Raw genomic sequence first — 16213 nt, 5'->3', positions numbered from 1 at the left:
AATTACTACAGAAGTACAAAATGTGAAAGAATAAGAGGAAGAATTCAAGTCATATAACTACATGTACCTAATTTCTTCAACATAAGCCATTAGCTTTTTAAACTAAATAATCATCAAAATGAATCTATCAAATAATAATCTGACATAATCATTACTCTATGGCAAGCTCATTAGATCTAGGGAAGTTTTTGTGAAGCAGATGCAAATCAAATACAAAGACCAAACACTTCTACCTGTGGAACATTTTAAGAGAGAATGAATTCTTATTTTCAAATTTATAAGTAATAGGAATATAGAATTACCTCCCCTAAAATGTCAACTTTAAACCATGGTTTACATTACAAATGCTAGAAATGAATGCTATAACTGGACTCTAAATTATACTTTCAAAAGTTATCTCAAAACTCTAAATTAGTATTCCCTCTATATTCTATTAAAATACATTACAAGCAAAACTAAATAAATAAAATAAGCTATAAGCAATGATTGCTTAAAACACCTGCCTCCCCCCATATACATAACATACAACTCCAAGGGCTTATCTGATTTTAGAAATCCACCATCTCATAAGTGTTATATCCTGATCTTTTTTCTACAATTTAAAGAATAGCTTTTTAAAAAATTTGTCATATGTTACACATCAATTACTGTTGTTGGTTTGTTTCCTTAACCTTCATTGTTTTCTGACAAATATTTGTCATTCATTTTCCCATCAATAAGAAGAGAGTAAAAAGGAGTCTTGCATGGCAAGTAAATAATTAATTCAGGGCCAGATACAACCACTTAAAAGGTTTTGCACAAAGACACTGAAAATTATTGTCATTAAAATATAATTAGTTCTATAATATCTGCATTTTCCTGAAGTGTTTCAATAATCTTATGTTATTTCCCCCTAGAGTAAGGACTAGAAATAAACAGTAAAATTACATAATATCTCTAGGAAAACAGTCTGCTGTTATTACAACCAATCTTCATAAAATCTGGATGTTCTTCACTTATTAAATAACAATGTGACTAATTTAGAGTTCTACAACCAAAGGCAACACAGTGTGGTGTTGAAGAGTATAGATGGTGATACCAGGCTGTGCAGGCTGGAATCTCAACTCTACTACTTACTAGCTGTCTGACCTTAGTTGACTCTGTAACCCGTTTGGGCTTTCTATTCCTTGTCTGTAAAATGGAGACAAGAATGACACTTGTTTGTTTTGAAGATTAAAAGTCTGGATGCATGGAAAACATTTAGATTAGTATCTGATAACACAGTTAACAGCTTTGCTATTAATTGTAGTGACAAATTCACTAGAATTCCAACCCAATTTTTTTTCTTTTATTCAGCTCATTTTCAAATCTTAACACAATAGCTTATTGTATCTAAATTTATTTTTATTGTCAAAACCATCAAAAGAAAGGGAAAGAACAATGATTTTTAAGTGATGAAGAGATTCCTCCACTCCTTTCAGCATTTCCAGGCAACAAGAGCTTTTCTTACCCAGGGTGAGGTAAGGGAGTGGAGAGTGATTCTGTATAGCCCCAGCCAAACAAGCAAGTAAAGAAACAAAAAGGTGCTAGTAATGTTGGGAATTATTTTTTTCTTTCAAAGTTTCAGTTTAGGGGACAATTCTGAGCCCAAGAAACTATTACAAGCTTCTAATATTCTCGTAAAAGATTCTACCCTGGGGACGCCTGGGTGGCTCAGTTGGTTGGACGACTGCCTTCGGCTCAGGTCATGATCCTGGAGTCCCGGGATCGAGTCCCGCATCGGACTCCCAGCTCCATGGGGAGTCTGCTTCTCTCTCTGACCTTCTCATTCATGCTCTCTCTCACTGTCTCTCTCTCAAGTAAATAAATAAAATCTTTAAAAAAAAAAAAAAAAAGATTCTACCCTGAACATAGTGAAGACAGGACAAGATGGAAATAATAGGTTTAGTAAAATAAAACAGAGGATATATTTGAGTATTATGCATTGACAGATCAAAATGCTCTATCCAGTAAGTCCAAATCACAAACTGTCCTTCATTTGTAATAGGAGAATCATTTTTTTCTCCACAGTTTCATATGAAATCCAAACAATTCTAATATAACTCAGCAAGTGGCCATTTCATTGATATATGGAAAAATAATTTATTTACAGAGGAGTCAATAAAAATGGATTCATATCCAAACTCATCAATTAAAAGAGAATTTAAAATGTTATCTTGTATCAATAATTTTTATATCCATATTTTATCTTTCTACTAAATAGTCCGTTTACTTAAGGTGATGATGAATTTAACTTTCGACCAGGAATTATGAAGGGTACATCACTGGTACCATATTAAATGAATAAAAGAAAAAAAAGAAAAAGCTACAGTAGATAATGAGAAATTTTGAGAATAAATATTTGCTGGGAAAAAATATCTGTGTTGTTTCTCACATTTGTTAAGAAAGGGTAATCAATTCCGCAGACAGTAAGATATTCTGAGAAGTAATTTAGCCTTCACATCAAATAATCAAGATAAAGAGGTGAGATTTAATCAAACAAAAGGTGAACATAAAACAAGAGTACCTTGCTTTTTCACTACTGAATTATGTTAAATTACCTTTTATCTAATGTTGAAAAGTCGGTAGAGCAAGTTGTTTAGCAACAAAAATTACTTATTCTTGTATAATTACAAACTTATGAATATTAGGCATAATTGTCAATAATGGGGGAGGTCATTAAAACTTTAAGTATCATTTTCTTGCAATGTTCAATTTTTCATAACACTGAAAAAGACTTGAGTGTCATTTGAAATCATTAACTTTGTTTTCTCAGCATATCCATTAACATTTACTCTGCACTAACTCTGTTCTCCTTTCCCATAGGACTCTTTCAAATTATTCAAAACTGATATATTGTAGCAACAGATGTACATATAAGGCAGTTTAATCATTTGATAACTAACTACTGGGAATATTTAAGATAAGTTTTTACTGAATTTAAGCTTGTCCATATAATCTGATTAGAGCAGTTTCTTATAAATTCTAGCGACCTGGAAGAGGACTGCAGGTAGAGTAGAACAAAAAGGTAAAATGTTAAAAGCAAAAAAAAAAAAAAAAAAAAAAAAAAAATCACTTAATTTTGTCTTGTGAAAATTAGAGGTATGATATTTAACTCATGGATTATTTGCAAAAAATAGGTAGATCTAATATTGAGGTTAAAATATTAATTTTATGGTATTACACCAGGCCTCCTAAGGTCAGGGAAAAGGAAAAACACTGCATGCAAAGCAAATTGTGCATTTTTAATCCCCCTGGAGATCCGCAAGTGACCTTGGGCATTACCTTCCTACTGAAACCTCCAAAATTCCATGTGCAGAATCTACGCTGGATTTAGGTAATTCCTAAGGGTTCTTCTAGTTTCACATTTTAGGAAAAGGAAATTATGTATATCCTAGATACCATAAATTATCCCTCCTGAGCATGGAAAACCTGTTTATACAGTAAGTAAAGGCTTTATATATTTTCTAATCTCTACCTGTCAGCATATGGAACTTTATGTATTGTTACATATGTCAAACCATAAAAGCTGTTAGGTATATTTTTATGGAACGTGTGGCTCCATAACAGAATAGACAGGTATTACTTACGTTCAACCAAAGTTTTCTTTTCTTCTATTAGTATTGGAAGTTTTTAACTTACTGTGGGTTTTTTTCCTATTTTGGGGGAGGGTTGATTTGAAGCAAAATCAACTTCAAAATTCTCCTCAAAAGGGAAAATTATTACCAATGCCTTTTCAATCTTGCTGCTGCACAGGTTCCCTTAAACATGAGTACCTCTTTATACATCATTAAAGAACTGTGACTTTGGATAAGTCATATAGGTAAAGAAAATTTTAGTTTCCTCAATTATAAAAAAAATGTGAGAGTTTATACTAATTAACTATAAGATCTTTGTTACTGCAATATTGTGATTCTCTGATTATATATATATATATATATATTTATATACACACATGTATATATATGGATATATGAATATATAGGACTATACATGTATGTGTATATGAATGATACATAAAAGTTTTTGAAATGTTTTTCCACTGTTGAGTATATATCTCTCAGGAAAAATCTACTAGACATTAAGAAATGATCAATTAGTCAGTATATGGTATAAGTAATGCCCCTTAATAATTTACCCAACTGTTTATTTACATTAAGTATCTTCCAAAGTTTATTAACTACTCACCAAAAAGATGAACTACCTAGTTCTCCCTAATAATTCTAAGAAAATAAAATGGCAAATATTTTCTCTGCTTTATAAAGAGAGCAACTAGACATTAATAAGCAAATGGAATATGCTTCAGCAGTTCATTGGACAGACTCAGTGTCGGAAGCAGAATAAAGTGGAGTTCACTTAGTCTATAGACTTTTCCATTAACACCACGTCTTTATCTATTATGCCTTACAACAATGAATGAGTGTGTTTATGTGTTTTGGTGCAATGACTGAGAGCTGGTAGGAAGGTGATAATCATTAAGATACTATGATGTGATCTCAGAATGGTTAACTCATTGTACTAGAAGCCCAGGGCACTAGAGCAGACTAGTTCCTTTTTATTAAAGGCCACATAGCCTTTCCTTTAGCTCTCTAGCTACTGGGATTCATTGAGCCATATCACTCACTAAAAGGCTTACCTTACAAAGGAGATATTGATCTTCTACAAATATAAATGTTCCCTTACACTTTCAAAAACATCTTGCTCTTTCTGAAGTCTACACAAAGTGTAAATTCAGGTCTTTAGAGAATGGGATAGCCTAGCCACAAAATTTATCATCCCACCAACTGAAAATTTGTCTCAAATATTGATCTCCTTACAAATAAAGAATAAGTGGTTATCTTCTCCCTTGAAACCTCTGATGAATCAGATCAAAGTTCCTGATATTTTCTCTTTTCCTTTCCTGGCCCACTTCTTTTCAGATTTATACAGTTGCATTAAATGAGCATTTTTGCCTGATATCCCTAGTTTCTCTTGTTTTGAGTTATTTGGATTTTGCCATAGGTTTAAAAAATTCCTCAGTAATAATAATGCTTATCAAAAAACAAGTACAAAAACAGTGAAAATATAAAATAATTTTGAGAACAATTTGGCTATTACCTCAAGTACTTTATTTCACTGCCTTAAAGTTATTTTCCTTCACTTACTGGATATGCTAACATATAGCTCAAATTATTTGACTTATTACATATCTGTTTATAACTCAAGAGAAAATAATCCCATTTTATTAAAATAAAGGATAAACATAATGATAAAAAATAAGCTAATTAATAGAAGCTTGAGCTAAGATCCTTTTGCCAAATTGATTCAACACCTCAAGAGAAGGTTAACTATAATCTTTCTCATTTGGGGATCAAACAAAATAGTCTGTCTAGCTCCTCTGAAGACAGAGCAAAGATGGAGCTGCTTAGGAAATTGCCTACACTCCCAAATTTGTTGAGCCAAAAAGTGCATGGTACGTTTCATGAACTATGAGGAGCACACAGAAAGGAGGTCTATTTAAATTCTTACCGAAAAGATGGAGCCAAGGGTGATCAACACTGGATTCTAATGAAACTAATGGGGCACTATTATCTCTGATTGTGCTCATGTGACTATAATCCATTTTACACACAGCAGGCAGAACAAATCAGATGATGCACTCTTGCTTATCATTCTTCTACTGGCTTCACACTGTACTTAGAATAAAACCTAAATGCTCTAACCTGATTTCTAATGCCCTATGTGGTCATGCATCTACCTATCCTTTTGACCCATCTCAGGTCACTCTCTCTCGTTCACTCATGGTAAGCTACACACCAATCCTCTGACTCTCTAACAGGGGAAATTTACTCTGCCTGAAACCCTGTTTCCCTGAGCTTTTCCTTGATGGATTCTTATCTTTTAGATATCAATTTAATATATATATATTTTTTATTTATTTTTATTTATTTGACAGACAGAGATCACAAGTAGGCAGAGAGGCAGGCAGAGAGAGAGGAGGGGAAGCAGGCTCCCTGACAAGCAGAGAGCCCAATGCGGGGCTTGATTCCAGGACCCTGGGATCATGACCTGAGCTGAAGACAGAGGCTTAACCCACTGAGCCACCCAGGTGCCCCAATTTAAATATGATGCCAGCAGACTATCTTGCCTGACAAGCCACTCAATGTAGTGACAAAGATTATCCCCAAAATTAGGCAGGCTCCTTTGAGCCCTCTTTTTGACTAGGCCTTTTCTTGGGCCCTATACTCAACCTGCCTAAATTAGTCTTAGCAAAGAATTGTACAAAGTCATACTTGCATCTTTGATACGTGATTACCCTTGACATCTGATCAAGTTCTTCATCCCTCACCCTTGATGTCTGAACCTCTGGCCTTCCTTTAATAAGAATCTCGTCAGTAGTTTAGTAAGTTCAGGAAGAATCACCCTATGTTTGATATCTCCTCTCAGCAATTTTCAATTCTCATTCTGCTCCCTGGCTATAAATCTCCAGTTGTCTTTGCTGTATTTGGAATTGAGCTCAGCTCTTTCTCCTAATACAATATATTGAATAAAATCTGTCTACTGACTTAAACATGTGTCTGATTCTGTTTCTCTTTGATAGTAGTCACCCAATCCCCTGGTGAAAATTTATGCTATTTTACTTCTCTGCAGAGAACTAACCTCTATGACATTATAATGATGGTCATTTGTTTATGGCCTATCTCCTCACACTAGGGTATGACCTTTGGGTAAGCAGAGATACTGTTTCTCTTGATTACTACTTCATCACCAGTGTGTTGAGCCTAGAACATGGCCGGCAATGACCACAATACTAAATAAATTTTATTAAGATAATTTTAAAAATTATGTTTTCATGGTTTGCCTAAATGGTATGAAAATATGAAGGGAATACTGAAAGTTATCATAAGATTTATCAACAAAAGGTAGAAATGAATATAAGAAATACTAAAAGTCATTTCCTTTGGTTTCGTCTTTAGACATCACTGTATTTTCCAAACTTTCCACTGTGTTTTACTTTGAAAATTAGAAAAACATTAAAAAAAAACTAAAGAAAAAAAAGTGGTTTATGAATTACCAATTTTCGTTGGTTTATGTGTTTCTCCAAGAGAAAACTTTTACTTGCAAGTTCCCAGATTATTGATTCTGTGCCAAGAGAAAGGCACATTAAAAAAAAAAAAAAAAGTAACAAGCAAAAATTTCACCAGAGGAAAAACTGTCCAAAGTAGTATTTCCTTCCTTCAAGTTTTAAAACCTGGCAGATTTTAAGATAACCTACCACATAACAGAATGGAGGAAAATGAAGAAGAGGTAAGAGTCTCACACTGGGTATCACTTTATCTATTTCAGGAAAATCAAGACCAAATGCTGTTTTTCCTGAGGAAACTGAACCAGTGCAAGTGACTCCTGTGAAGCTGTTAACCAAGAGTGACAAACAGGAGCAGCAGCACTCTGCTTACTGCACTGTTTGCCCCTGCTCTCCAGGATAATCAGATATCCATCATGGCACCTATCTTTAAACCATTCCTTTGTTTACTGCTGCTTATTATTTTTTGACAATTACTATTGGTGTTTAATCATTTCTCTTCAAATGAGTAAATACAACATTGTCAAACTGCATAACATGAAGATTAATTAAGATAATCAATTAAGGTAAAGTAGAATGAAAAATAATTCATCCACATTTCTCCAATTAGAAAAAAAGTTTTGGTGGAATCAACTAGGCAAACTCTTGCCTCAGGGTTTTTACACAAGCTGTTTGTTTCCTCTATCTGTTGATGCTCCCCGCCCCAGGAAGCCAAATGACTTGCTTCCTCCTGTTCTTGTTAAGGTCTTTATTCCAATTTCATTCTCAATTATGGCATCCCAACCAAACTATCTGAAATCATAATCCCCCAACAAAACCAATTTCCACACCCTTGTTTTCCCCCTTAGTACTTATGACAATATAATATCCTATACTTTGCTTATTGTCTGTCTATCCCCAAAATGCAATCTATGTGAGGGCAAGTATAATGGTCTGCTGTATTCCTATTGTATTCCCAGAAAATGAGCTTGCTGAGTGAATTAATAATATGAGTAATTTGCCACTGTTATGAGTTTTGAGTGTGTCAGAGTTTAATCTATTGATTCCCATCTTGCAGTACAGAATCACTACAAAATATCTCTTGTGATTAGAAATGGATCTTGGAATTCAGGACCTGACATTTCTATAGATGCTTTTGTACTCCTGAAATCTTGAAAGATCGAAGAAAATCTCAAGTGAAGTGACCAAAAAGCCACAGCATTGGCAGCTATGGACCACTGAAAAAAATTACATGTAGTGTCAGAGTGTTTTAATGGTGCTGTCTATGTCAAAAAACTTCAGAAATTTCCCCAGTATACAACTTCCCCTTTGTTAGTAAGGTTATTCTGCATGGGGTTTCAAAATGAAAATTGTTCTTGTTTTAGTTTGAGTGTCTTTAGAATGTCTGACTTTGGTCTCCTAGAGGAAATGAGGATAACCAGTTTTATTTTCTCAAAAAGCAGAGTTTCACAGAAAGACCTCGATTAAAAACAAAACAAAAAACAACTCTTCTTCACAAGAATAACAAAGTGAACCAAACAAAAATTTCATTTATCTTAAACCTGAGCAAGAACAGTGCTCTCTGAACCATAGTGGGTCATACTGTATAATTTCTCATTAGCCAATATTATGGACTGAATATGAATAGTATCTCTCCAAAATTGTGTCTCAACCTTGCGATCTCAGAAAGTGACTGCATTTGAAGTCTTTGAAAGGGCATTTAGGTTAAAATGAGGTCATCGGGGTGGACCCCAATATAATATAATGGTGCTGTTATAAAAAGAAAAATTTACAATAGAGACAAGACCACGTGAAGACATCTATCTTCTGTCAACCCAAGGAGAAGAGTCTCAGAAGAAACAAACCCTAACACCTTGATCTCAGACTTCTTGCTTACAGAATTATGAGAAAATAAATTTCTATGTTAAAGCCATCTAATCTGTTACACTTTGTTATAACAGCCCTTGCAAAATAAGATAGCCAACCAAGAAATGCCAAAGACCATCAGGTAAAACACTGAAAAAAAGGTAGATTTACATTTCAGAGTTGTTCTCTCTCCAACTAGAAGGTTCATATTAGACAGCTGCTGGTTTGTTCATGCTCCAGATTTACTTGGTAGTGTCCATTCATTCACTTAAGAATCTAAGAAGCATGCAGGGTGCTAGAAACTTCAAGTCAGGAATAGAAATTTAATGGTCCCATTCACAAAAATAGAAGAGCTATAAACTTTCTCAGTGAATGATTTTGCAATTCTACTGCATTATCACTCCTTCTCTCATAACTTCTACATCACAATTTGGCTGACAATAAAACTCACAGAGCTGGGGCAGTGACATTGATCTAAAATAATCAACACCACTAACAGAATCATGTTCTTGTTCTTTTCATTGTTTTTCTTTGTATTCTTTTTCTTTCTTTTGTTTCTTCTATTTTTCTTATATTCATCAGTTTTTAAATTTTGAACATTATATTGTTATTTCATAATTCATGGGGGATAACAGAGAAAAATAATTTTACTAGTTTCTGGAGGAAAATCAATTTAACTATACAAAAAATTCCTTGCAGGATAGGTAAAAAGTAACTTAGCTGACTAAAATAATGACATAAATTCCGTCTCTCCAAACTTCAGCAGCAGCAGCTGAACAATCCTTGAAGATACATAAAAGCACCCCAATTAATAAAACTTTGTACTATTTTTAAAGTATTAGTATATTAACTGTTACGTTTTGAAAAACATTTCAAAAACTCTTGAAGAATCAAATGTAACCATAACCAAAACCAAAAATTAGGAACTTATTTCTTAAAAGTTGCAAACAGTCTAGATTACTAAAGTAATATTACTAAAGCACATGTTGTGGTTAAAAAATACATAACATAAACATTAACATTTAAAATACATTGGAAAGATTTCCTTACCAATATTGGGGTGCTTCAGAAGACGGCAGATTCTAGCTTCTCTTTCCAGTTTCTGATGATCTGTTTATAAAAAATAAATCACAAGTCTTAGAAAAGAAGGTTAAAAGAGAATAAAATAGCATACTGACATAAAGCCTTTACATTTGTGTATCTTTTCATCTTTTGAAAAGTGATAATTTCTTGTATTAACAGTTATAGTTATCTGTAAAAGAGAAAAAGTTGAAAAGAATAAAGGCACACTTGTTTTAAAAAAAAGTGATAATTTGCAATTAGGTTAACATAATATAGTTTAAAAATCTAATTTCCTTTCTTTTTCATTAGCTTGATGCTTGATAGAGTGAGATATAGAATAAGCTGAATTTAGACAGGGCTGAGAAAACAGGGAAAATATCACAAAATAGTAGTATTCTTTATTTAACTTAAGTATATATTATTATAACAACTTAAATAACCCAATATACACATACACATTTAATCAGAGAATGCCTATCTGGAATTTGAAATACCAAGGAAATAGTGCTAAGTATGGTTCCAGTCTGTCGCCAATGAATAAGTACTTCCTGTCCAGTCATATTTTCTATCAACTACTCTTCACACAATCATTGGTCCAACTTCCCAGGTTTTTTTTTTTTTTTTTAAGATTTTTTTTATTTATTTGACAGAGATCACAAGTAGACAGAGAGGCAGGCAGAGAAAGAGGAAGGGAAGCAGGCTCTCTGCTGAGCAGAGAGCCTGACGTGGGGCCTGATCCCAGGACTCTGAGATCATGACCTGAGCCGAAGGCAGAGGCCTCAAACCACTGAGCCACCAGGCATCCCCTTCCCAGGTTTATGATGCTCTTTATTATATTAGAGACTTCCAACAATCCCAAACTGCTTGCTCATCTTTACCCTTCTATGTTTCCCTAACCATTTCTTTGAAGGGGCATGAGCACTGTAAACTTGCAGTGTATGAACTATCTGATACTCTTCTTTGGTTTCTTTGTGGTGGTTCATATACATATATTTAGAACCAAAATCACTGGCCAAAGCATAATAATAAATGACAAAAACAAGCAATAACAGAGCAGGAACACACGTTGCCAATAAAGACAGCACTGCATAATGGTCAATAGTTAAGAGCCTTATATAGATACCTGACTTACACCTTACAATACTCCTCTGAGGATAGGCAATATTATATCTCTATTTTAAAATTATAAACACTAAGGCATAAAGAGGTTAAGTTACTAGTGGCATCTACCAAATCAGCTCTCATTAACTAGAGACATAAAATAGCCTTAAAAGGAAAAGAGGAACACTTACCTAACTACCCACACATAATCTAGACCAATGGTTCTCCAACTTTGTGGTCTCAGAACCTCAACACTCTTAAAAATTATCAAGGACCCCAAAGAGTTTTATTCATATGTATTAGATCTATTCATGCTTACTCTATGAGAAACAAAACTTAAAAAAGAAAAAAGTTAACTATATATCAATTCATTAAAAAAAATAATGAACCCATTACATTAACATAAGTTACTGCATTTAACTTTTAATTTTTTTTTTTTTTTTTTTTTTTTATTTTTTATTTTTTATAAACATATATTTTTTATATACATATATTTTTATCTAAATGCATGATTTGGTTTTTATTTGGAAGTAACTGAAACTTACAGAAAATTTGAAGAACAGTACTAAAAACACTTATATAACAGATTACTCAGATACATCTATTATTAACATTTTGCCCATTTAAAAAAATTATATCCTATGTATGTATATATGTCTGTGTATGTGTATATGTATTCACATATTTAACAACAAATACATATATATGTGTATGTATACACATATACACACACACGTGTTTACATTTATCCCTAATTTTTTTTCTGAACAATTTGAAGGTAAGTTACAAAGATGAAGGCCTCTTTTGCCCCTAAAATTTCAGTGTATATTACCTTAAAATTGTGGTACTCTTAAAATCATTGTATAGTTATCAACTTCAGCAAATGCCACATCAATACAATATCTTACCAGCCATATGTTAATTTTGTATATTTAACCCAATGATGCCCTTTATAGGGTTTTTGCCCCCTAATTCAGATCCAGCCTAGGGTCAGATGGAGCATTTAGTTGTCATCTCTCCTTAAGTTTCCTTTACTCTGGAGTATTCCCACACTTTTTTTCTTCCATGACCTGAGAGATTTGAAGAATCTTCAAGATTCTGAGAGTTTTGAAGAATACCATGTCTATCTTTTAAAAAGAATGATTCTCAGGGCGCCTGGGTGGCTCAGTGGGTTAAGCCTCTGCCTTTGGCTCAGGTCATGATCTCAGGGTCCTGGGACCAGAGCCCTGCACTGGGCTCTCTGCTTGTCAGGGAGCCTGCTTCCCCCTCTCTTCCTGCCTCTCTGCGTACTTGTGATCTCTCTCTCTCTCTCTCTCTGTCAAATAAATAAATAAAATCTTTAAAAAAAAGAAAAGAAAAGAAAAGAATGATTCTCATTTGTTATTGTCAAATGTTTGCTCATGATTTGATTTAGGCTATGCATTCTCAGCTAGAACACTACCCTCCTCCGGCTGTCACATATGGAAGTATACACTGTCCAACTGCTTCTCAAAAATGGTAACTTTGATTGCCAGGTCAATGTGCTGTTGAATTTCTCTGCTAAATATTCTCTTTTAATTTTTCCTTTGTCACTAATAAAAATATTGTGAGACTTTTTATGGCCAAGAAAACACCCTGGTCTTCATCAAAATTCCCCCTATAGATTGTGCATTCTGTGATGATTCCTGCATGAACCAGTCTTTACTATGATAGTAGCAAAATGTTGATTTTCTAACTCCAGCACAATAACATTTTCATGGAAAATACTGTTATTTAAAAAAAAAAAAGTCAATGACATTATAATAAGAATGTATAAGGACAATTAGTAGCTCGCTTAGAGTAAGCAGAGCATGTTTACCCAATCATTATGTTGTACACCTGAAACTCCTATAACATTGTGTCAATTATACTTAAAAAATGATTTTGAAATGAAAAAAAAAAAAAGAGTAACAATGTTTTACATCTTTGCCAAATCTCTTTTTGATGTCTGGCTTAACAGAAGACAGCTGTATTCTCCATGTTTGCTTCTATATTCAATCTACTGTACTAGGTTGTTTTGGTTGAAGTATACCAATAGAATCTGAACTTACAAGGGTATGTAGTTGGAAGAGAGTACGTCACAGCCTTTTCAAATAATGGTGTATACTGTTCTCAAAAATCATCCCAAAACTAAACAAGTGATAGTTTTTTAAAGATTAGTTGCCCTGTGAAATCTGAAACTTTATCAATGTACTTTATGAATTATATCAATAGTCACAAACTTTAATGTTTAAATCAAATTAATTTTCAACATGAATATAATAAATTTTCTAATGTAATAAAATTTTATTCTGCTACATTAAAATTCATTGCTCTTTATTGTACTTCTTTGACACCCAGGCATAATTTTATAACATGATGTACCATTTGGAAAATACTGGTTTACTATGTTATATGGTTCTTCCAAACATGGACACATTTAATTATGTACTGTTATAAAAACAGTATCACCACTAACATCACCAGAACAATTTTTAAATTTGGAATTCCTCATGTTCTCATGGATAAATACAAATTTTCCAAAAGTCTGATTTTTTTTTTGAAAGCCTGACCTGTGTTATTGCCAATAAATGCAGTCAGTTGTTTTTCATCAAGGAACAGTCTCATTTTGTTCATTTTGAGAAAATGTCTCTCAATAACCTAAGTATGAATAATCATAGTCAGTTTTTCAGTTGTAATTTCAAGTAAAAATAGTACCTCATGAAAGAGTATCTAGTTCAGCTTACAACTCAAACAACTTCAAGGTATTTTTCCTGAGACAACCACTGTATATCAGTATGGAGCAGAAGTGCTTTACACATTCTTCTCATTTAATCATGTAGAATGTTGCAAAGATATATAATCAAACGTCAAGATTTAATGATGGTAATAATTTTAACTGGTTCATCATGTGAAATCCTCAGTGAAGAAAGGTTTATTTAATCTGTAAGTGCATGGAGCTGAAAAATACAGATGAGTACTATAGTTTGATGTCACTACCTTCATTCATGCAAAGGTCCAGCAATTACATTCACTATTTCTTTTGTATTATCAGTATAAATGTCAAAACACATACACACTCACACAAAGCATACAGTATCTTAGATTTACTATGATAGCAGTTTTGAACTTGTAGATTTTCTAAGAAGGTTTCAAGGGACTCCTGGATCTACTACACCTTTGAGAACCACTGGTATATTCTACAAAAAAAACCCAAAAACCTTTGTCATATAACTTTTTTTTTTTTTTTAGCAATTTCAAAAAATATTTTAAACATGTATAGTGTTATTGTTTTAAGTAATCTCTATACTCAGTGAGGGCATATGGTGTTATTAATAACTCAAATAGAGATAGTGTTTTAAAGAATCAGCACAGCATTCGATTGGATCTAACAGTGTATCCATTATATCTGGATTATGAAATATAAAGACAGGTATTCTCTGGTCTTACCATTGCCTAAAACTAGAAGTGTCTCAAGTAAATGTAAAATGTAAATTCTTCAAACGCCCTATCTCTTTAACAGGTTCTCATTCTTAAGATAAGCTACTTCTAGAATATTCTCATTTAGAAATATACAAGTAGGGGTGCCTGGGTGGCTCAGTTGGTTAAACATCTGCCTTAAGCTCAGGTCATGATCCCCAAGTCCTAGGATGGAGCCCCATGTCAGGCTCTCCGCTCAATGACGAGCCTTTTTCTCCCCCTCTCTCTGCCTGATGCTACCCCCACTTGTGTGCTCTATCAAATAAACAAATAAAATCTTAAAAAAAAAAAGAAATACACAAGTAAACACAAAAGTTTAAATCCAATTTGAAACAGCATCTAATACTACCTTAAATCCTGCAAAGTATCCTATGTAAAACATATGCTTATAGAAATTATAATTTTGTTGCGGAGGCAGAGATATGCAAATACATATGCTATACCATGTGATATGTATTATGTATATATTATTATTTAATGTTTATATACATCACCAGATAACTATATATTAAAGAAAAACAAGATGACAAAAGATCTTTACCAACGGTATATGGTAATAGAGTTTTAGCTATAAAGATAAACATAATTACAGAATTTTATATAAAGCTTATTCTTATGGGTTCAACTATGTCTAGTAAAATTCCTATGTTGAGCTTCTAACTCTTACTACCTCAGAATGTGTGTATGTGGACCCAGGGTCTTTAAAGGGGTAATTAAGTTAAAATGAGGTCATTAGGGTAAGCCTTACATTAACATAACTGGTGTTCTTGTAAAAAGAGACATTTAGAACAGACACACCTTGAGGGAAGATCACATGAAGACATAGGGAGAAGACATCTATAAGCAAGGAGAGAGCCCTCAGGAGAAAACCAACTTGTTGAAACTCTGATCTTGGACTTCTTGCGTACAGAATTTGCTAAGATAAATTTCTGTTGTTTAACCCCTCATATGTGTTACTTTGTTATCGCAGCCCTAGCTGATAAATACACCAAAGTATTAGTTTTACATTGCTATATAACAAATAGCCACAAATACAGAAGCTTAAAATAACCGCTCATTTATAATCTCACAGTTTCTGTGAGTCAGGAACCTGGGCATAATTTAACTGAGCCCTTTGCTTTGGGATTTCTCAAAAGGCTGCAATGAATATATCAGCTAGGGTTGGGGTCTCATCTACAGACTAAAGAAGGATCTGTTTCCAAGCCCGCATAGTTGGTGGCAGTATTCAGTTCCTCAAAAGCTGTTGAGTTGAGGGTCTTTCCTAGCCAGCTCTTGGCTGGTTGTTGCCCTCACTTCCTTGTTATGTATCAACATGCTTCATCAACTAGCTTCATCAATGCCACTCTGGTAAAGAGTGTGCCACCAAAATATCTAGCCTAATCACAGAAGTGACATCCCATCACATTTGCCATATTAGATGGGTTAGAAACAAGTCATGAAGATGGCCCACTTTTAAGGGGAGGTAAGTACACAAGGGCAGAAATACCAGGAAGCAAAGATCACTGGAGCAATCTTAGAGATTGCCTGCCACATTTAACTTTATAATAGTGCCAATGTTTTCATGAGCTTTCGCTTCATTTACTTTTCTTCCATACAGTCACATAACTTAGTGATCTCCTATGACTTCTATGGCATTCTGCACTCTCC

At 33.6% G+C, this 16213-nt stretch overlaps 1 protein-coding gene across 26 annotated transcripts in view; it reads right to left on the bottom strand.

Moving 5' to 3' along the window:
* The window catches only part of CAMK2D (calcium/calmodulin dependent protein kinase II delta), a 337844-nt gene that overhangs the window by 226023 nt on the left and 95608 nt on the right, over positions 1 to 16213 (bottom strand). For all 26 annotated transcript variants that reach the window (XM_059170069.1, XM_059170007.1, XM_059170077.1 and 23 more), the window contains exon 3: positions 9977 to 10036. In XM_059170069.1, the coding sequence (XP_059026052.1) occupies positions 9977 to 10036 (60 nt within the window). The remainder of the gene's footprint in view (positions 1 to 9976; positions 10037 to 16213) is intronic.

Source organism: Mustela lutreola, chromosome 1 (genome assembly GCF_030435805.1).
Source record: "Mustela lutreola isolate mMusLut2 chromosome 1, mMusLut2.pri, whole genome shotgun sequence".
NCBI classification, from domain to species: Eukaryota; Metazoa; Chordata; class Mammalia; order Carnivora; family Mustelidae; genus Mustela; species Mustela lutreola.
Note: the sequence above shows the minus strand (reverse complement) of the source record. Positions and strands in the feature narration are given on the sequence as shown.